Source organism: Nerophis ophidion, linkage group LG09 (genome assembly GCF_033978795.1).
Source record: "Nerophis ophidion isolate RoL-2023_Sa linkage group LG09, RoL_Noph_v1.0, whole genome shotgun sequence".
Taxonomy (NCBI): domain Eukaryota; kingdom Metazoa; phylum Chordata; class Actinopteri; order Syngnathiformes; family Syngnathidae; genus Nerophis; species Nerophis ophidion.
This window is the reverse complement of record NC_084619.1, coordinates 12,982,512-13,004,337: the sequence shown is the minus strand read 5'-3', so window position 1 is coordinate 13,004,337 and position 21,826 is coordinate 12,982,512. Positions and strand designations below refer to the sequence as shown.

Here is a 21,826-nt window from a genome sequence, read left to right as displayed (position 1 = left end):
TGACATTGCTTAAAACGATAATTATGAATAATTTCACTGGTAATCACAGCGCTAAAAAAAACGTGCAAAATCTAAAACATTCTCATGCATTTAAATCCATCCATCCTTTTTTCTACCGCACCTGTTCAAGAAGTCGCATTAATGGTAAGAAGTATTTTATGTCACGATGGGGGGGGTCGCAGCTTGCTGCAGGGTCGTTCCCCCAGGAAGGCAGACGGACTACTCGGGAAAAGGCAAGTAGGTAAAAACATGATTTAATTTTAATTTAAAAAATATACAAACAAAAATCGCTCACAGTGGAGGCACAACTTGGGCTAAGGAACAAAGCTAACACATAAACAGACTATGAACATAAATCAAACAAAACTTACTTGGCATGGCATGAAGCACGAAACTATGGCAAGGCATGAAACAAGTCAGCACAGAGCAAGAAAAGATCACATTGACGCCAGGGCGACTGACTGGCAAAGACGAGCTTAAATACTGCCTCTGATTAGTGCTCAGGAAGCAGGTGAGCGGGCATTTGGTCTACTAGAGACAGGTGGACAAAAGGAGTAACCAAGGAAACCAGACAAGGGAGTGGAAAAGAACAGGAACTTAAAGACTCCAAAAGACAAACAGCACATGGCCAAACAAAAACATGATCAACAGACATGACATTTTATTTATTATTGGTTAGCTTCAGAATAACAACGTTATTAAAAATAATAAAATACTTATTATACTCTAAAAATGTTGGTCTTACTTAAAAATGCACACATTTAGTTGTATTCAGTGTTAAAAAATTTGATATGGCTCTCACGGAAATACATTTTGAAATATTTGGCTTTCATGGCTCTCTCAGCCAAAAAGGTTCCCGACCCCTGGGTTAGAATGTCCGCCCTGAGATCGGTAGGTTGTGAGTTCAAACCCGGCCGAGTCATACCAAAGACTATAAAAATGGGACCCATTACCTTCCTGCTTGACACAAATCATCAAGGGTTGGAATTCAATCAATGTTTATTTATATAGCCCTAAATCACAAGTGTCTCAAAGGGCTGCACAAACCACAACGACATCCTCAGTACAGAGCCCACATAAGAAATAATAAAGAAAATAAAAAAATTTCAGCAAAAAAAAAAAGCTAGCATGCTTTGAGTTAGCATTAGTGAAATAGCAAAACATATGAGGTGTGTACCTGTTACTAAAATGCTAATTGTAACAGGACCAAAATATATAACTCTGAGGTGTGTATCCAAAATAAAATAAAACATTTGCCGGCTAATGTTAACATATAGCAAAATATGACTGAGGTGTACACCAACAAAATTAGCTAAAGAAAAAAAGCTAGCATACTAACATTAGCATGCTTAAAAGGTATCATCTGTCCAAGAATAAAATATGACTCTGAGGTGTGTACCTAATATAAAAAAATTGCTGGCTAATGTTAGCAAGTAGCAAAATATGACTGAGGTGTACACCAACAAAATTAGCTATAAAAAAAAAGCTGGCATACTAACGCTAGCATGCTTACAGGTATCATCTGTTTGGAGAGACCAATCTATGAAAAGCACATTCAAATTGCATCGCCAAGTTGATCTGAAAACACTACGAAAGCCTTGCCTTTTTCAATACGCCACAGAGCGAATACATTTATCTATTGTTTTCCTCAGCTGGAGACAGAAAGAAATAGGAAGAAGGAGTATTGCTACTCCTGCATTCCAAGCTCAAAGTTGTCTACAGTGTACATGAGATAGGGAAAAGATAAACAAAGTACAAGATGGAACATTAGCTATTTCAAATATGACTATGGAGAAAAGAAATAACTTCTAAATATGGATATATGTAGATATCTATGTCCGTCAAAACCGATACCGATAATTTCACATGTTACCGATATTATCTGACATCTGTAATTAGAATGCTTTGGACACCCCTGCTCCATCCCATAATGTCATGTTTGTGGAGTTCCAAGGGCTGCGAAGAAGCGAGTGGTTTACTTGGGGGTTAAATCCCCAAAATTGATTCCCGGGCGCGGCACCGCTGCTGCCCACTGATCCCCTCACCTCCCAGGGGTTGCTCAAAGGTGGTGGGTCAAATGCAGAGAATAATTTTGCCACACCTGGTGTGTGTGTGTGTGTGTGTGTGACAATCATTGGTACTTTAACCTTTAACTTCAAAAATAATAAATAATTCCCACTAGTCAGTTGCTTTGTAGACTGGCGCTTTCCATCATTTTCAGCAGACTGCATTGCAAGATGATTATGGATTAATGATTATTTCTTCTCCAGTAAGAATACTGGAGAAGTATTCTTACTGGAATAAGAATAAGATTAACAAAAGTGATACCGACGTATGTAATTGACCAGAAAGTGTATATAATCTATAACATTTTGACCAACACAGCCGTTCTGTACCGTACGTCATTTTTCTTTGTCTTTACAGTCTTTATAGTAAACATAAAGAAAAAAAAAATACCACATCGACCGATTCTTGGCTTCCAGCGTAATTTAGGAGTCGTTTCCACGCTTCATTTAATTTAACTGGCGACGGCGTGAGTTGAGCTGTCAGCAGTTAAGTAAATGATGTATTCAGTTTTTGAATGGTCTTCAGAAGCCGCACTTTAATGACACTAACAGGCATAATAAGATTGTTTTATTCCTGGCCTGAGTGTTTCCCCAACACGGACTTCCCAGTATGGACCCCCCCCCCCCCCCCCCCCCCCCCCCCACCCCCTTTTGGGTATTTTCTCAGGAAGTTTTAAAACAAAACAAAACAAAACGTTGCTTCCAAGGATTTCTCTATGAGAAATAAATTAGGGCAAGGAACAGGTCCAAAGGGGGGACCCCCACTGAGAGTTCTGAGTAATTCTTCTCCTGGCTCTTCTTGTTTCCTTGGCATCCCATCAACCTTCAGTCAGCATCGTCCAACATCAAGTGTTTGTTTCATGAAATTCTGAGTCATCTTGCAGCGTGGACATGAATCCAACTGAGCGGTCCGAGGTATCACAGGACATGGTTTTTACCGCCTAATGCTGCTTCTCCACTGACTGAAACAAGCACTACGAAGTACTTAGAAAACCCCAAAACCAGTGAAGTTGGCACCTTGTATAAATCATAAATAAAAACAAAATACGATGATTTGCAAATCCCTTTTCAACTTATATTCAATTGAATAGACTGCAAAGACACGATACTTAACATTCAAACTGGAAAACGTTGTTATTTTTTGCAAATATTATCTCATTGCCTGCAACATGTTTCAAAAAAAGCTGGCACGAGTGGCAAAAAAGACTGAGCAAGTTGAGGAATGCTCATCAAACACTTATTTGGAACATCCCACAGGTGAACAGGCTGATAGGGTGCCATGATTGGGTGTAAAAGCAGCTTCCATGAAATGCTCAGTCATTCACAAACAAGGATGGGGCGAGGGTCACCACTTTGTGAACAAATGCGTGAGCAAATTTTCAAACAGTTTAAGAACAGCAATTATCAACGAGCTTTTGCAAAGAATTTAGGGATTTCACCATCTAAGGCCTGTAATATCATCGAAAGGTTCAGAGAATCTGGAGAAATCACTGCACGTAAGCGAGGATATTACGGACCTTCGACCCCTCAGGCGGTACTGCATCAAAAACCGACTTCAGAGTGTAAAGGATATCCCCACACGGGCTCAGGAACACTCCAGAAAACCACTGTCAGTATTTACAGTTTGTCGCTACATCTGTAAGTGCAAGTTAAAAGTCTACTATGCAAAGCGAAAGCCATTTATCAACAACACCCGCTGGGCCCAAGCTCAACTACAAACTTTGTATGATGTACTGAAGCAAAGTGGAAAAGTGTCCTGTTGTCTAACGAGTCCACATTTCAAATTGTTTTTGGAAACTGTGGACGTCTTGTCCTCCGGATGAAAGAGGAAAATAAATGATTGATTGATACTTTTATTAGTAGATTGCAAAGTTCAGTACATATTCCGTACAATTGACTACTAAATGGTCACACCTGAATAAGTTTTTCAACTTGTTTAAGTCGGGGTCCACGTTAATCAATTCATGGTACAAATATATACTATCAGCACAATACAGTCATCACACAGGTTAATCATCACAGTATGTACATGGAATTATTTACATTATTTAAACCATCCGAATGTTCTAGGCGCAAAATTCAAAAGCCAGCATCTGTGATGGTATGGGGGTGTATTAGTGCCCAAGGCATGGGTAACTTACACATCTGTAAAGGCACCATTAATGCTGAAAGGTACATACACGTTTTGGAGCAACATATGTTGTCATCCAAGCAACGTTATCATGGACGCCCCTGCTTATTTCAGCAAAACAATTCCAAGCGGGGCGAAAATGTGTGGCGCAATATGAAGCCTAAAATAAGACAACGGAGACCCCGGACTGTTGAACAGCTTAAGCTGTACATCAAGCAAGAATGGGAAATAATTCCACCTGAAAAACTTAAAAAATGGTCTCCTCAGTTCCCAAACGTTTACTGAGTGCTGTTAAAAATAAATGAACACGGAAATTCAAGTATTTCCTTTATATATATATATATATATATATATATATATATATATATATATATATATATATATATATATATATATATATATAGGTAGAATTCCCTGAAAGTCAAGGGATTGTCATATATATATATATATATATATATATATATATATATATATATATATATGAAATACTTGTCTTGGTGAATCTAGCGGTAAGTATACTCCTCCTCTCTTAACCACGCCCCCAACCACGGCCCGCCCCTGACCACGCCCCCCACCTACCGAAATCGGAGGTCTCAAGGTTGGCAAGCATGGGTGTACCCCATCTTCCGCCCGAATGCAGCTGAGATAGGCTCCAGCACCCCTCGTGACCCCGAAAGGGACAAGCGAAAGAAAATGGATGGATGGATGGAAGTTCCATTGACACAAAAAAATAGGACCTAAAACATTTCTGACAAAGCTGTGTCGTCTTATAGAAGGGCTTGGATTCATATGGTCCAATTATTTGGTACACCTCGCGTGAGCAAAAATGGTGGGGTGGGAGAATAATCATTTTGAAATGCAGTCTGCTGAAAATAACGGAAAGAGCCACTTTACATAGCAACTGACGCTGTTTGACTTGCCACAAAACACATTTTAAGATATCCCACAGATATTCAACACTCTGCTGCCATCTGGCAGCTTACGTGGATAATGCACCGCCCCAATTTGTCACGTTTCATGTGTCAGGGGCCATATTATTTCCCTTCATACTGTATTTTTTAGGTCTAGAGATTTATATAGACAAAGGAGCAGGGAGTGCCCCGAAACAATTTTTCTTCCTGTCACACACACACACACACACACACACACACACACACACACACACACACACACACACACACACACACACACCTGGAGATATATGAACTGTAATTTCCTATTACCGTCATTCATAATAGCATTTATTTAGTTAAAGAGAGCAGATGGCTGGCGGATGAATGCCGTGTTACATTAGAAGCCTCTTAAAGTGAACAAAAGCACACTCTAATATGTTTCTATTTTTGGCAACCAACTAGAAACATGCTTGTTTTTGGAATAGAAAACGGTGGCATGGTGTTGGAATGTCTGCTCCCATTACCAGATTAGCCACCCCCCCACATTTCTACATACCTTCCCAGCAATGGTGCAATCCACCAGTGAGTTCATATGCTCGTGGTCAACGATGAAACATCACCTGGATTACATCTGCACCTGGCAGGTAGGACAGATCTTGGATAATACTGCTTTTACAGCATGTAAATGGGTCAAACGATAGTGACGCACGAGAAGTGATACCATGTCCCAACTGAGAAAAAGGAACATTCCAAAGAGTGGGATAATTGTGATTTTAAAGCGCAAAATAAGGGTTTTTTTTTTAAATTATTTGGCCCATTGACCAGAGCTGCACATTTCATATTCCTTTCCGCGCAGCTATTCATCCATCCATCCATCATCCTCCGCTTATCAGAGGTCGGGTCGCGGGGGCAGCAGCCTAAGCAGGGAAGCCCAGACTTCCCTCTCACCAGCCACACGTCTTCCCAACGTGTCCTGGGTCTTCCCCGTGGCCTCCTACCGGCTGGACGTGCCCTAAACACCTCCCTAGGGAGGCGTTCGGGTGGCATCCTGACCAGATGCCCGAACCACCTCATCTGGCTCCTCTCGATGTGGAGGAGCAGCGGCTTTACTTTGAGTTCCTCCCGGATGGCAGAGCTTCTCACCCTATCTCTAAGGGAGAGCCCCGCCACCCGGCGGAGGAAACTCATTTCAGCCACTTGTACCCGTGATCTTATCCTTTTGGTCATGACCCAAAGCTCATGACCATAGGTGAGGATGGGAACGTAGATCGATCGGTAAATTGAGAGCTTTGCCTTCCGGCTCAGCTCCTTCTTCACCACAACGGATCGGTACATCGTCCGCATTACTGAAGACGCCGCACCGATCCGCCTGTCGATCTCACGATCCACTCTTCCCTCACTCGTGAACAAGACTCCTAGGTACTTGAACTCCTCCACTTGGGGCAGAGTCTCCTCCCCAACCCGGAGATGGCACTCCACCCTTTTCCGCAGCTATTCGTTGAAGAAAAAAAAGATTACCATTATCGAACACTAACGCGGTGTCCACGCAGCTAGTGAGTGTGCCAAGTACTCACTGAGGTGTCATTTACCCATCACGTCGAAACAAAGTGTTAGAGTGCATCTAAGAGAGTCAATTCTAAGAACATAAAACTACAAACCCTGTTTCCATATGAGTTGGGAAATTGTGTTAGATGTAAATATAAACGGAATACAATGATTTGCAAATCCTTTTCAACCCATATTCAATTGAATGCACTACAAAGACAAGATATTTGATGTTCACACTCAAACTTTATTTTTTTTTGCAAACGATAATTAACTTGGAATTTCATGGCTGTAACACGTGCACACACTGATGTCGGTTTTTGATGCAGTACCGCCTGAGGGGTCAAAAGTCCGTAATATCATCGCTTACGTGCAGTGATTTCTCCAGATTCTCTGAACTTTTTGATGATCTTACGGACCGTAGATGCTAAAATCCCTAAATTCCTTGCAATAGCTCGTTGAGAAATGTTGTTCTAAAACTGTTTGACAATTTGCTTACAAAGTGGTGACCCTCCCCCCATCCTTGTTTGTGAATTACTTAGCATTTCATGGAAGCTGCTTTTATACCCAATCATGGCACCCACCTGTTCCCAATTAGCCTCCATATAAGTGTTTGATGAGCATTCCTCAACTTTATCAGTATTTATTGCCACCTTTCCCAACTTCTTTGTCACATTTTGCTGGCATCAAAGAGTTTTGACTTGCACTTACAGATGTAGCAACCAACTGTAGCTACTGATAGCGGTTTTATGAAGTGTTCCTGAGCCCATGTGGTGATATCCTTTACACACTGATGTCGGTTTTTGATGCAGGGTTCAACGGTGGATGATATCATCGCTTAGGTGCAGTGATTTCTCCAGATTCTTTGAACCTTTTGATGATTTTTACGGACCTTAGATGGTAAAATCCCTAAATTCCATGCAATAGTTGGTTGAGAAATGTTGTTCTAAAACTGTTTGACAATTTGCTTACAAAGTGGTGACCCTCGCCCCATCCTTGTTTGTGAATTACTCAGCATTTCATGGAAGCTACTTTTATACCTAATCATGGCACCCACCTGTTCCCAATTAGCTTCCATATAAGTGTTTGATGAGCATTCCTCAACTTTATCAGTATTTATTGCCACCTTTCCCAACTTCTTTGTCACGTTTTGCTGGCATCAAAGAGTTTTAACTTGCACTTACAGATGTAGCGACCAACTGTAGCTACTGATAGTGGTTTTATGAAGTGTTCCTGAGCCCATGTGGTGATATCCTTTACACACTGATGTTGGTTTTTGATGCAGTACCGTCTGAGGGTTCAACGTTGCATATAATCGCTTACGTGCAGTGATTTCTCCAGATTCTCTGAACTTTTTGATGATTTTACAAACAGTAGATGGTAAAATCCCTAAATTCCTTGCAATAGCTCGTTGAGAAATGTTGTTCTAAAACTGTTCGACAATTTGCTTACAAAGTGGTGACCCTCACCCCATCCTTGTTTGTGAATTACTCAGCATTTCACGGAAGCTACTTTTATACCCAATCATGGCACCCACCAGTTCCCAATTAGCCTCCATATAAGTGTTTGATGAGCATTCCTCAACTTTATCAGTATTTATTGCCACCTTTCCCAACTTCCTTGTCACGTTTTGCTGGCATCAAAGAGTTTTGACTTGCACTTACAGATGTAGCGACCAACTGTAGCTACTGATAGTGGTTTTATGAAGTGTTCCTGAGCCCATGTGGTGATATCCTTTACACACTGATGTCGGTTTTTGATGCAGGGTTCAACGGTCCATAATATCATCGCTTACGTGCAGTGATTTCTCCAGATTCTCTGAACCTTTTGATGATTTTAATGGACCGTAGATGGTAAAATCCCTAAATTCCATGCAATCGCTCGTTGAGAAATGTTGTTCTAAAACTGTTCGACAATTTGCATACAAAGTGGTGACCCTCGCCCCATCCTTGTTTGTGAATTACTCAGCATTTCATGGAAGCCGCTTTTATACCCAATCATGGCACCCACCTGTTCCCAATTAGCCTCCATATAAGTGTTTGATGAGCATTCCTCAACTTTATCAGTATTTATTGCCACCTTTCCCAACTTCCTTGTCACGTTTTGCTGGCATCAAAGAGTTTTAACTTGCACTTACAGATGTAGCGACCAACTGTAGCTACTGATAGTGGTTTTATGAAGTGTTCCTGAGCCCATGTGGTGATATCCTTTACACACTGATGTTGGTTTTTGATGCAGTACCGTCTGAGGGTTCAACGTTGCATATAATCGCTTACGTGCAGTGATTTCTCCAGATTCTCTGAACTTTTTGATGATTTTACAAACAGTAGATGGTAAAATCCCTAAATTCCTTGCAATAGCTCGTTGAGAAATGTTGTTCTAAAACTGTTCGACAATTTGCTTACAAAGTGGTGACCCTCACCCCATCCTTGTTTGTGAATTACTCAGCCTTTCATGGAAGTTACTTTTATACCCAATCATGGCACCCACCTGTTCCCAATTAGCCTCCATATAAGTGTTTGATGAGCATTCCTCAACTTTATCAGTATTTATTGCCACCTTTCCCAACTTCTTTGTCACGTTTTGCTGGCATCAAAGAGTTTTAACTTGCACTTACAGATGTAGCAACCAACTGTAGCTACTGATAGTGGTTTTATGAAGTGTTCCTGAGCCCATGTGGTGATATCCTTTACACACTGATGTCGGTTTTTGATGCAGGGTTCAACGGTCCATAAAATCATCGCTTACGTGCAGTGATTTCTCCAGATTCTCTGAACCTTTTGATTATTTTAACGGACCGTAGATGGTAAAATCCCTAAATTCCTTGCAATAGCTTGTTGAGAAATGTTGTTCTAAAACTGTTTGACAATTTGCTTACAAAGCCGTGAACCTCACCCCATCCTTGTTTGTGAATTACTCAGCATTTCATGGAAGCTGCTTTTACACCCAATCATGGCACTCGCCAGTTCCCAATTAGCCTCCATATAAGTGTTTGATGAGCATTCCTCAACTTTATCAGTATTTATTGCCACCTTTCCCAACTTCTTTGTCACGTTTTTGCTGGCATCAAAGAGTTTTAACTTGCACTTACAGATGTAGCGACCAACTGTAGCTACTGATAGTGGTTTTATGAAGTGTTCTTTAGCCCATGTGTTGATATCCTTTACACGCTGATGTCGGTTTTTGATGCAGGGTTCAACGGTGGATGATATCATCGCTTAGGTGCAGTGATTTCTCCAGATTCTTTGAACCTTTTGATGATTTTACGGACCGTAGATGGTAAAATCCCTAAATTCCTTGCAATAGCTCGTTGAGAAATGTTGTTCTAAAACTGTTGGACAATTTGCTTACAAAGTGGTGACCCTCACCCCATCCTTGTTTGTGAATTACTTAGCATTTCATGGAAGCTGCTTTTATACCCAATCCTGGCACCCACCTGTTCCCGATTAGCCTGCACACCTGTGGGATGTTCCATATAAGTGTTTGATGAGCATTCCTCAACTTTATCAGTATTTATTGCCACCTTTCCGTCTTCTTTGTCATGTGTTGCTGGCATCAAATTCTAAAGTTAGTGATTGTTTGCAAACCAATATGTTGTCTTTGTAGCATATTCAACTGAATATGAGTTGAAAATGATTTGCAAACCATATTATTCCGTTTATATTTACATCTAACACAATTTCCCAACTCATATGTCAACGGGGTTTGTAAATGTGTGTTTGGTCGATAGTTTCGCAAGTTTTGTTATGATCCCTTAGCATCATTTAAAGGGAAATGACACACTTTCTAATAGTAATTCTTCTGGCAACGAGCATTTCTTCCCTCCATTGGTTTAATTGCACGTAACGCCAGCTTTACTTTACTGGCTGTCATCGGCTGTCTGCGGTTGATTTCTTTACGTAATGATCTATGTAACTTTAATGTACCATATTTGGCTCTCTTTAATGGTCTATGTATGCTAAATGTACCATGAGAGGACATATCTGATGGTCCATGCTTTTGCTGTAGTTTAATTTGCAGCATGTTTATTTAATGTCCTTTCCATTACCTGTTTTGTTTGTGTAGATGTCAATGCACACATATCTATCATGCCATATTTTTGACGAAGTCCGATTTTCGTATTCCTATTAGATTCCATGTGTTTACGCTGCCATCCAGCCATTTTTCAACTGGAGCCGCAAATCGTAAATGTGTCATTCGAACCAAGTAGTGTAATACTGTTAATATTGATGTATATCTTTTAATAGTGTTTTTATAGTCAACCACATTGTGTGTCTGCAGCTTTAATTCTAAAGAGCCTTTTGTCAACTCTGACATAGTGTGTGTCTCTAAGAAAGGCTATTGTGTACTTTTCTACTTTTTTACAAACACTGTGTCAAGCTTGCTACTGACAGTTTGTTTGTGTTTTAGTTTTTCCTCTTTGTGTGTTTAGTATTTCCTGTTTTTAGTTCCTGTCGGCGCTCTTATTTTGTTTGTTTCCTGTTTTTCCCCTGTGCTCTGTTTCTCCTCAGCTGCGGCTGATTAGCACCTGGCCACACCTGGTGTCCATCAGCCCAATCCTATTTGCACCTGCTGTTGTCCTCCAGTCAGTGCTAGATTATTGTCTTGTCGATGTCGCTCTTGTCGTTGCTACCTGTCGTGTCGAGTCGTATCATATCGTGTCAATGCAGCATTGCGGTAAGCAATATTTGATAGTGGTTTTTAGCTTATTGTCTTTTGTTCCCTGCTTCCAAGTTTGTTTTCATATTATAAGTACGACTTCTGTTTCTTGCTCGATACCTGCTAGTTTCCACGCTAGGCCTCTTTGTTTGTTATCCGCCCACGTGCGCGCTTTTTGTTTGTACCTTCTGTTTGTTCTTGTTTTAGTATTTCTATTAAATCATGTTTTCTCATTCAAAGCCTGCCTCCTTCTATGCATCTTGGGGTTCATCAACAACTAACTCTGACACACCGTCAACTATGTCGTGGAAAACTGCAAGGTTCCTTGACAGATTTTATTCAACTGTTATCTGACTGTCGGACTCCATAAGATCACACAAGTAAGACCATTACATAACAGGATGCAATATTAAAACATACATGTGCAAAAACATACAATGTGTTTTTGTTTTCTCATTACTGTTTTGCGGCAATTTTCCCTCCAATTTTTCATATGTGTGAGCAAACACCAAACTCCTTGAGCATTTAGTGGCGCACATGTGAGCGACGGCAGATGTGCACACTGTTATGCGCTTATCTTTTTATTCGATTTTGTGTGCGGTCTATATTTGCCGTACGCAGAGGACAGGTGAGCAGTGTGTGATTGCACAGGCGCGTACCTTAGAGGAGTGGTCCCCAACCTTTTTGTATCCGCGGACCAGTCAACGCTTAGTAATTTGTCCCGCGACCCGGGGGGTGTCCTTTTTTTTTCTTTTTTTTTTTTTCTTCTTTGTCATGAAAAAGGGACGTTTTTGTCATGAAAAAGGGAGTTTTTTGTGGTTGGTGCACTATTTGTAAGTGTATATTGTATTTTTTATGTTGATTTAATCAAAAAAAAAACAATTTATTTTTTATTTTTTTATAAAAAGTTATTCTGCGGCCCGGTACCAATCGGGCCACGGCCCGGTGGTTGGGGACCACTGCCTTAGAGGGAACGTTGTTTTGCGGTATGTTTATTTGTCAATAAGCCAAGTGTAAATTGCCTTTTTTCACTGTGTTAGGGTGTACCCCGCCTTACGCCCGATTGTAGCTGAGATAGGCGCCAGCGCCCCCCGTGACCCCAAAAAAGGGAATAAGCGGTAGAAAATGGATGGATGGATGGATGGATGGAGGAATATAGCAATTCCAACCTTTTTAATCTTTAAAACAACAATTTGAAACTGGGCTTATTTTACCAATGGTGTGTTTTGTCATGATCTCACATGAAAGTTATTACTTTCTGGTATTTTGTGTTATTTCCTGTCCAGTGCTCCCTTTTTTCATTCCGCCCCCTTGTTTCAATCCATCAATGTTTATTTATATAGCCCTAAATCACAAGTTTCTCAAAGGGCAGCACAAACCACAACGACATCCTCGGTTCAGAGCCCAAATAAGGGCAAGGAAAAACTCACGACCCAGTGGGAAGTCAATATGAATGACTATGCGAAACATTGGAGAGGACCGCAGATGTGAGTGCCCTCCTCTTCCCCCATTTAGGGGAGACCTGATGCAACGGACGTCGAGTGGGTCTAACATAATATTGTGAAAGTCCAGTCCATAGTGGATCTAACATAATAGTGAGAGTCCAGTCCATAGTTTGCTTCCATTCTTCTGGTCTGAACCATTTTTCTTGCACCTCTCCTTGATTGGCAATCAGGACACACGTTTTTGTCAGTCCTGTCATTGATTAAAATGATCAAAATACGGTAAATATTGAACATATTACATATTGTTATGAGGGTGTCTGTTACTACATCAGAATCAGAATCAGAAATACTTTATTAATCCCCAGGGGGAAATTAAGATTATCAGAACAATCCCATTCATTACAGGGAGACAGAACAGGATTGCTGAAGGGTCTGCCGAATTCCTGCGCCCCTTACAAAACAGGTGAGAAACAGGTAGATGCTGGGGAGAAACAAAACAAAAAAACATTCAGCCTAAGCCTGGGCCCTGGAGAGGGGGTCCAGACTGAGGTCAAGGGAAAGCAACCTCATAGATATAGCACACATAAGCAGGTGTGTAAGAGGGAAACATCAAACACCAAAGAACACAAAGGACATTAAAGACATTAAAAGAGCAGAGCTGATGCAACCAGACATCTCTACATACAGCTACAAAATTAAAACAACAACAACCCCTCAAAAAAAACCATATACACTGTGGTGGCCTATGCGGTGTTCCACGCCATCATCTGCTGGAGTGGGGAGAGTATGGGTAGAGACAGGAGCAGTCCCAACAAAGCAACCAAGAGAGCGGGGTACACCCTGGACAAGTCGCCACCTATATATATATATATATATATATATATATATATATATATATATATATATATATATATATATATATATATATATATATATATATATATATATATATACGACTTCTCCAGTGTGTATAGTGGGGGACGGCATGGCGCAGTGGGAGAGTGGCTGTGCGCAACCCGAGGGTCCGTGGTTCAATCCCTACCTGGTACCAACCTCGTCACGTCCGTTGGGTGCTGGTTAGCCTCCATCAGTGTGTGAATGTGTGTGTGAATGGGTAAATGTGGAAGTAGTGTCAAAGCGCTTTGAGTACCTTGAAGGTAGAAAAGCGCTACACAAGTACAACCCATTTATCATTTACACCGCCTTCTACCTGAATGCAGCTGAGATAGGCTCCAGCAACCCACGTCACCCCAAAAGGGACAAGCGGTAGAAAATGGATATATATATATATATATATATATATATATATATATATATATGTGTGTGTTTGTATGCATGCATGTATATATGTATATATATATATATAAATAAATATATATATATATATATATACATATACACATATATGTATATATATATATGCACTTACAGTGTGTATATAAAACGTTGATGGGGGTTTTTAAGTGGTTTTTGAGGGCTGTGAAGGTTACAACAGTGACTCCTATTAGCCGCATCTTTTCCATCCATCCATCCATTTTCTACCGCTTATTCCCTTTCGGAGTTGCGGGGGGCGCCGGCGCATCTTTTATCATCTTTAAAATCCTTTAAAAAAAAAAAAACGTGTGTTCTTGTCTCTCATAATGATGAGCAGTTCTCCTTTGAAACTTGGGATTGAGTTGGAGTTGGGCTTGCTCTGTTTTCTTTTTTGGAATGACTAACATTCTGTGTGATTTAAAAAATAAATAAAGAAAAAAATAAAATTTTTAACAAACTAACGCTTTGTACAGATAAACAAAATACAATTTATAGTCAGTGGATTTTTACCATATTGGTACAGTAGGTGACCAAACTTACATAGGGTTGTACGGTATACCGGGAAGAGTATAGTACCGCGGTACACTAAAAGGTACCGACTTGGTATCGGATTGATACCCAAATTTGTGGTATCATCCAAAACTACTGTAAAGTTTCAAAAAACAAAAGAATAAGTAATTATTATATTTTAACAGACGTGTAGACAGAACATGTTCAAAGAGAAAGTAAGCAGATATCAACAGTCAATGAACAAGTAGATTAATAACTATATTTCTACTTTTTAATAATGCGGACAAAATAATAGAATGATAAATAACACAATGTGTTACTGCATATGTCAGCAGCTAAATTAGGAGCCTTTGTTTGCTTACTTACTACTAAAAGACAAGTTGTCTTGTATGTTCACTTTTTATTTGCACTAAGAAACATACGCTTAATCTACCATAACATTTTTTGTTAAAATAAAGCCAATAATGCCATTTTTTGTGGTCCCCTTTATTTTTGAAAAGTATGAAAAACAATCAAAATAATATAAATATTGGTATCGGGACAACACTACACTTACAGTATGTCATGAAATATCAAAACGTAGCAAAAAGATGACTGGTTTTCATTAATGCTTACGAACGCTGAGCTTTGCAGTTCAGTCCAACAACTTCCAAATTGGGTTGATCTGGCACTTGCATGGCTTCGAGAACTCTCCACGTTCTCCGGTTGTGCCCTCGGCAAGACCGCCATCCGCTCCAAAACCGCAAAACACTTGGAAGGAGGCTGCTGTCTCATCATTATTACTATTATTTTCCTTGAGGGGCCGTCAAGAGATGGGCTGTCTGCTTGACGATTTCATGCTCTTCTTATCGGCTTCTCGTTCCAGCCCTGGTAATTGAAGCTGGAAGAACGCCAGTTGAGAGTGAGGAGCCAGGGGGTGGAGGGTCTGGAGGAGAGAAAGAAGAAGGGACAGGAACAGACCGAGGGAGGGCCTTCTTTCATTCACCAGACAAAACGTGCGTAGCTTCGTTCTCTTTCTGTCAATCCTGGAGTAGAGACAGTCGTGAACGGGGGGATCACTCTTAACGAGGAGGATTACCAGGAATTCCCGTAAGGCTTTGGAACACTTGCAGGTAATACCTTTTGTAGGATGCAATGCACCTGTACTTACTACATCTTGCACGCATAGTATCTTTGCAGGTTGTTTACGTTCACTAATGCAAGACCGGGGTTGCATTTAAAATCCTGCACATTTTTTACCCTTCCGAGCAGCATGTTGAAGCCATTAGGTGTATTTATCAGTCCCTTGTTTGTGTTCCTGTCCAGAATGCACGGAAACATCACACAAAGTTTCCTGGCTTTCTACGTCCTTCTCATAAACAGACTTTTCGTTCCCCTTTTCCTGCGAGCACATCTGCAAGCATGTACAGTAGTGCTGCAAGTACAGTATAGGTGACCATTAAATGCAGAGCATGTGAGGCGCAGTGATCTCTGGGACTTGGAGCTGTAAATATCATGCGGCTTGGAAAGCATTAAAAGACCCCTTTGAGATAATGCTTACAAGACCTCTGGATGTCGAGCAGATTTCCAAGGAGCCCTTCTAACACGGCTTCTTGGCACTCCTTTGTTGCTTGAAGAATTTGGCAGCGGTGAACCTCCGAGATCTTTGGCTGCGGTTTCAACAACAGAAGTTGTTGATTTTGGACCAGAATAGCTTCCATTTATAGCAGATAATTGCAGGCAGGGCAAGTGGCGTTAATCACTGAAGTTATACAACTCCAGGCAAGAAATTAAGGAATCACCACACTTGGAGGATGTTCATTCACTTGTTTTATTTTGTAGTAAAGACATTTTTATCACAGACATGATACGAAACTAAAGTCACTTGTATGGCTTTAAAGGCCTACTGAGACCCACTACTACCGACCACGCAGTCTGATGGTTTATATCATCCTCATCAGCCGTTGTAAGTCCATTGCTGGACGAAAGCCTCAGCATGTTTCTGCCATATTGGCGTACTTTTCATGCTGGTTATTAGCCTACACCTTCCGCGCTGGCTTGGGGTGGGTTGGAAGGGGTTTTTTATATCAGAAATACATCTCCTAGACCAGGGGTCGGCAACCTTTACCACTCAAAGAGCCATTTTGGCCCGTTTCACAAATTGAAGAAGACAAAGGGAGCCGCAATCATTCTCGCGAATATCTACCGGTGGTCACCCATGTAACAGTAACATGTAACAGGAAGCCAGGCATACTGGGTGACACAGAGTACACTGAAAGTTGTGATATAAACAATTTTAACACTCTTACTAATATGCACCACACTGTGAACCCACACCAAACAAGAATGACAAACACATTTCTGGAGAACATTCGCACTGTAACACATTATAAACGCAACATAACAATTACCCAGAATGCTATGCAGCCATGACTCTTTCAGGCTATATTATACACCCCGCGAGCATCCCAAACCCGCTCCACCCCGCTCTCCCTTCCGTGCATCGGTCGAGGTGGGCGGGGGTGTATAATATTGTCAGGAATAGTCATGGATGCAAAGGATTCTGGGTATTTGTTGTGTTGTGTTTATGTTGTGTTACTGTGAGGATGTTCTCCGGAAATGTGTTTGTCATTCTTGTTTGGTGTGGTTTCACAGTGTGGTGCATATTAGTAAGAGTGTTAAAGTTATTTATATCACAACCTATAGTGTACTCTGTGTCACCCAGTATGCCTTGCAGTCATGTGCGTGTATCTGCAGAATCCACATACAAGATCGTGCTGGACTGGCAAGAAGTCTGTACATGTTGGAAAAGGTGTTAAAGGCAATGGCTTCATGGCACGCCCTTACTACTGTTATATGGGTGACCACCAGCGGATATTCTCGAGAATGCTTGCGGCTCCCATTGTCTTCTTTATTTTGTGAAACGCGTCAAAATGTAGAGGGCGCTAAAAGCAAAGCCATCACGGCACGCCCTCAATATTGTTGTCCGAGTGAAAATCGAAGAATGTTGACCTCAGGTGATGTCCGGAAGAGGCTCCGAGAACCGTAATCCCCATGTAAAAATCGGGGGGGGGGTTGCCGACCCCTGTCCTAGACTAATTGCCTTACCGGGCTGTTGAACTTAGTCTGTCCTGTTGGTTGTCCGCGCCCCATTTACCCAGGGACCCGCTGAGCTTTATGGCGCTGACCGCCCGCCAGTCACAAGAGAAGGTCCAAACGGTTCTTTGTGTGCATTTTATAGAGGTTAGTTGGGACTCACCAACCCCACACACAACCTCCCATCTCATGCCTGGATGTAGTTTAACGTCATACCCAGGACGATAGTTTATATATTAATGATGAAATCTTAATATTGCAACACATGCCAATACGGCCGGTTTAGTTTACTAAATTACAATTTTAAACGTCGCGGAATGATAACGCGTATGATGAAGTGTGTTTGTGACGTTATTGCTTGGAGGGGACATATTAGCCCAGCACCACTTACGGTTAAAAGTCACCCCTTTAATTGCATAATTACACAGTAATTTGGACATCTGTGTTGCTGCATGTTTTGCAATTTGTTCAATTAATAATGGAGACTATAAAGAACAATGCTGTTGGTGGAGAGCGGTGGATTGCAGCTGTCTTTAGCACCGAGACACAGCCGGTATTTCTTTGTTTGTTGTGAAGCTTTAACACAGAGCGATCAAGCGAACATGTTTCTCTACGTCAACCAGCATGTTTTTGGACGGGAAAATTGTGATGTATATCTTACCGGAGACATCAGTGGATTATGCGTCCTCCTGCAGTAGCTGTCAAAAAAGGCAGCTGTGAGCTTGGCTCCTCTGCTTCTCTCAGAGACACTGGCGTGTTCACCGCAGCCATCCGACTTTGAGGTATGTCTTTACAATCTCACTAAAATACTATTAAAACAATAAGCAGATAAGGGATCTTCCAGAATTATCCTAGTAAATGTGTCTAATTATATCTGAAACGCTCACACTGCCGCCGCCCGGAGCAGTCGCTTTTTATTTTATTTTATTATTTTTTTTCTTCTAGTCCTTCACTATCAATATCCTCATCCACAAATCTTTCATCCTCGCTCAAATTAATGGGGAAATTGTCGCTTTCTCGGTCCGAATTGCTCTTACTGCTGGTGGCTCACATTATAAACAATGTGAGGATGTGAGGAGTCCTCACACCGGTGCGGCACCATCATAACACCACCGCCTCCCCGAGTGCACATTCGGCTCGCTAAAAATTGGTTCTGTTGTTCAGATTGAACTTTTATATTTCCCAGAAAAAGTGGTACATAATATTTGTGTGCTGCATGTTCAACAACGTAAAGAACTCACAAGTTGGAGTATGTTGAAATAGGGCGGTCTATATCACTTTTGCAATTGTTATCAATTGTGCACGCAGCCTTAGTGGATCATCTTCCACAAGCACACTGATAGTACATGCAATTTTATAGTTTGCACACGCTGTTGAACACTTTTTTTTTAATCTTAGTACATCGGGCCTATCTAGCTGGTGCAGAAATGAATACTCATTGCATCTTGAGCTTAGTGGTTGCTTCCTATGTGTGTACTGTGTATTCAATTAATAGTCAACATTTTTCATTGTAAAAAACACAAACACATTTTCAACACAGTAAAATATACTCCCAGCTTACTATTATTTATGTTAGCATCTAATCATTTGTGCATTAATTAATCGTCATTCAAATTTTTTACGGAGTGGTAAAATGACCCAGTTCTATGCCAGAGCGGGAAATATTTCCTGGTCTATGGTTATCATCATACTTTTTGTTGATATAATCACTGCTACACTCCTGTGTTAGAATCACAAACAAGCCAAACAAGTAGAGATGTCCGATAATGGCTTTTTTTTTTTGCGGATAACCGATATTCCGATATTGTCCAACTCTGAATAACCGATTACGATATCAACCGATACCGATATATACAATCGTGGAATTAACACATTATTATGCGTAATTTTGTTGTGATGCCTTTCTGGATGAATTAAACAATGTAACAAGGTTTTCCAAAATAAATCAACTCAAGTTATGGAAAAAAATGCCAACATGGCACTGCCATATTTATTATTGAAGTCACAAAGTCACAATTTTTTTTTTAACATGCCTCAAAACAGCAGCTTGGAATTTGGGACATGCTCTCCTTGAGAGAGCATGAAGGGGTTGAGATGGGCGGGGTTGGGGGGGCGGGTAGGGGTTAGCGGAGGGTGTATATTGTAGCGTCCTGGAAGAGTTAGTGCTGCAAGTGATTCTGGGTATTTGTTCTGTTGTGTTTATGTTGTGTTACGGTGCGGATGTTCTCCCGAAATGTGTTTGTCATTCTGGTTTGGTGTGGGTTCAGAGTGGCGCATATTTGTAACAGTGTTAAAGTTGTTTATATGGCCACCCTCAGTGTGACCTGTATGGCTGTTGACCAAGTATGCGTTGCATTCACGTTTGTGTGTAAAAAGACGTAGGTATTATGTGATTGGGCCGGCACCCAAAGGCAGTGCCTTAAAGGTTTATTGGCGCTCTGTAATTCTCCCTACATCCGTGTATCACTACGTACAGCGGCGTTTCAAAAAGTCATACATTTTACTTTTTGAAACTAAAACCGATAATTTCCGATATTACATTTTAAAGTATTTGTCGGCCGATAATATCTGCAGTCGGACATCTCTACAAACAAGCCAAAGAAAAAGATAAACACACACTTTAGAGCAGGGCTATCCCACTGGTGGCCTGGGGTTCGATTCAAAACTTGGGGGACAAACATTTTGAGCGGTTGATTCCCAAAAACACAAGAGCGTTCCTGTTTTTAAAGGAGCTTGTCAACACGTTGGAAAACATTGTAACCTCCTAAAAGCTAGTGGACACTTTTATTTTAGATAGAAGGGATATTTTTTTAAATGTGTAATTCTGATAAAAGAAAGAGTCAATTGCCCACACAGACGATGTTGCTTTTCAAATAGGAATAACAGTGAAGAAAGAAGTTCGACCCCCAATCCTTAGCTTTCTGGAAATGTGGCCCCTTGAACAATTAAGTTGAATATCCCTGCTTGAGTTTCCAGTGGGGGTTGGTCTCCGAACAGGGCTGCGCTCTGTCACCTATTCCGTTTGTGATTTTCATGGACAGGATTTCTAGGCAGAGTCGTGACCATGGCGGAGAGGGTATACGTCTCAGGGGGCTAAAGGTTGCGTCACTGCTGTTTGCAGATGATGTGGTCCTGGTGGCACATTCGGTTCCTAACCTTCAGCTCTCACTGGATCTGTTCGCAGCTGAGTGTTCAGCTGCTGGAATGAGGATCAGCATCTCCAAATCTGAGGCCTTGGTGATCAGCAGGAAACCCATGGTCTGTACAGTCCAGGTAGAGAACGAGACTCTGTTTCAGGTGGAGTAGTTTAAGTATCTCGGGATCTTGTTCACGAGTGAGGGGAAAGATGGAGAAGGAAAATCAGCCGGAAAATCGGAGCAGCTTGGGCAGTATTGCAATATCTCTCCTGAACTGTTGTGACGAAACGAGAGCTGAGCCAGAAGACAAAGCTCTCGGTCTACCGAGCTATCTACAGTCCTACTCTCACCTGAAGTGTAGGTCATGACCGAAAGAATAAGATTGCGGATACAAGCGGCCGAAATGACTTTTCCTCAGAAGGGTGGCTGGCATCTCCCTTAGAGATAGAGTGAGAAGTTCAGTCACCCGAGAGAAACTCGGAGTAGAGCTGCTGCTCCTTCGCTTGGAAAGGAACCAGTTTAGGTGTTTCGGGCATCTCGTGCGGATGCCTCTTGAGCGCCTCCCTCGGGAGGACCTCATTGCACTTCCCACTGGGAGGAGACCCCGTGGCAGGCCAAGGACCAGATGGGGGGATTACATCGCCTCTCTGGCCAGGGAACGCTTCGGGATTCCTCGGGAGTAAGTTGCTAATGTTGCCCTGTAGAGGGAAGTCTGGGGGTCTCTGTTGTCCCAGCGACCCGATTCCGGATAAGAGGTTGAAGATGGACGGAGCCCTGCTTGAGACCCTCAGTAGGCTCTAGTCTCTGATATTTTCTGGCACATCACACATGGTGATATTTTGAACTCTCAAGTTATGAGGCATATTTCCAGGAAAAAAACAGTCCTACGCCAAATTAGATGATTATGTTTGCGGCATTAGACTTTGGAAGTTCCACTTGCTTGCTGTAATTTGCCTCTTTTAGGTTTAATCTTTCTCAGATTTTAGTACATATCACTTCCGGATAAGCAAATTGGTCTCACACAGTAATAAAACACACCCTGTTATTGTTA

At 41.4% G+C, this 21,826-nt stretch overlaps 1 protein-coding gene across 3 annotated transcripts in view; it reads left to right on the top strand.

The window, feature by feature from the left end:
• Positions 1-5,653: 5,653 nt before the first annotated feature.
• Positions 5,654-21,826, top strand: part of col21a1 (collagen, type XXI, alpha 1) — a 113,895-nt gene continuing 97,722 nt past the window's right edge. Inside the window, exons 1-2 of one of the 3 annotated variants that reach the window (XM_061910346.1) lie at positions 5,680-5,734; positions 11,535-11,674. Coding sequence is in view for 1 of the 3 variants with exons in the window: in XM_061910344.1 (XP_061766328.1) it covers positions 5,683-5,734 (52 nt within the window). In the remaining 2 variants the exon portion in view is untranslated. Of the gene's footprint in view, positions 5,735-11,534; positions 11,675-15,521; positions 15,676-21,826 lie in introns of those variants that run through there. The other 2 variants (XM_061910344.1, XM_061910345.1) reach the window with 2 other exon arrangements.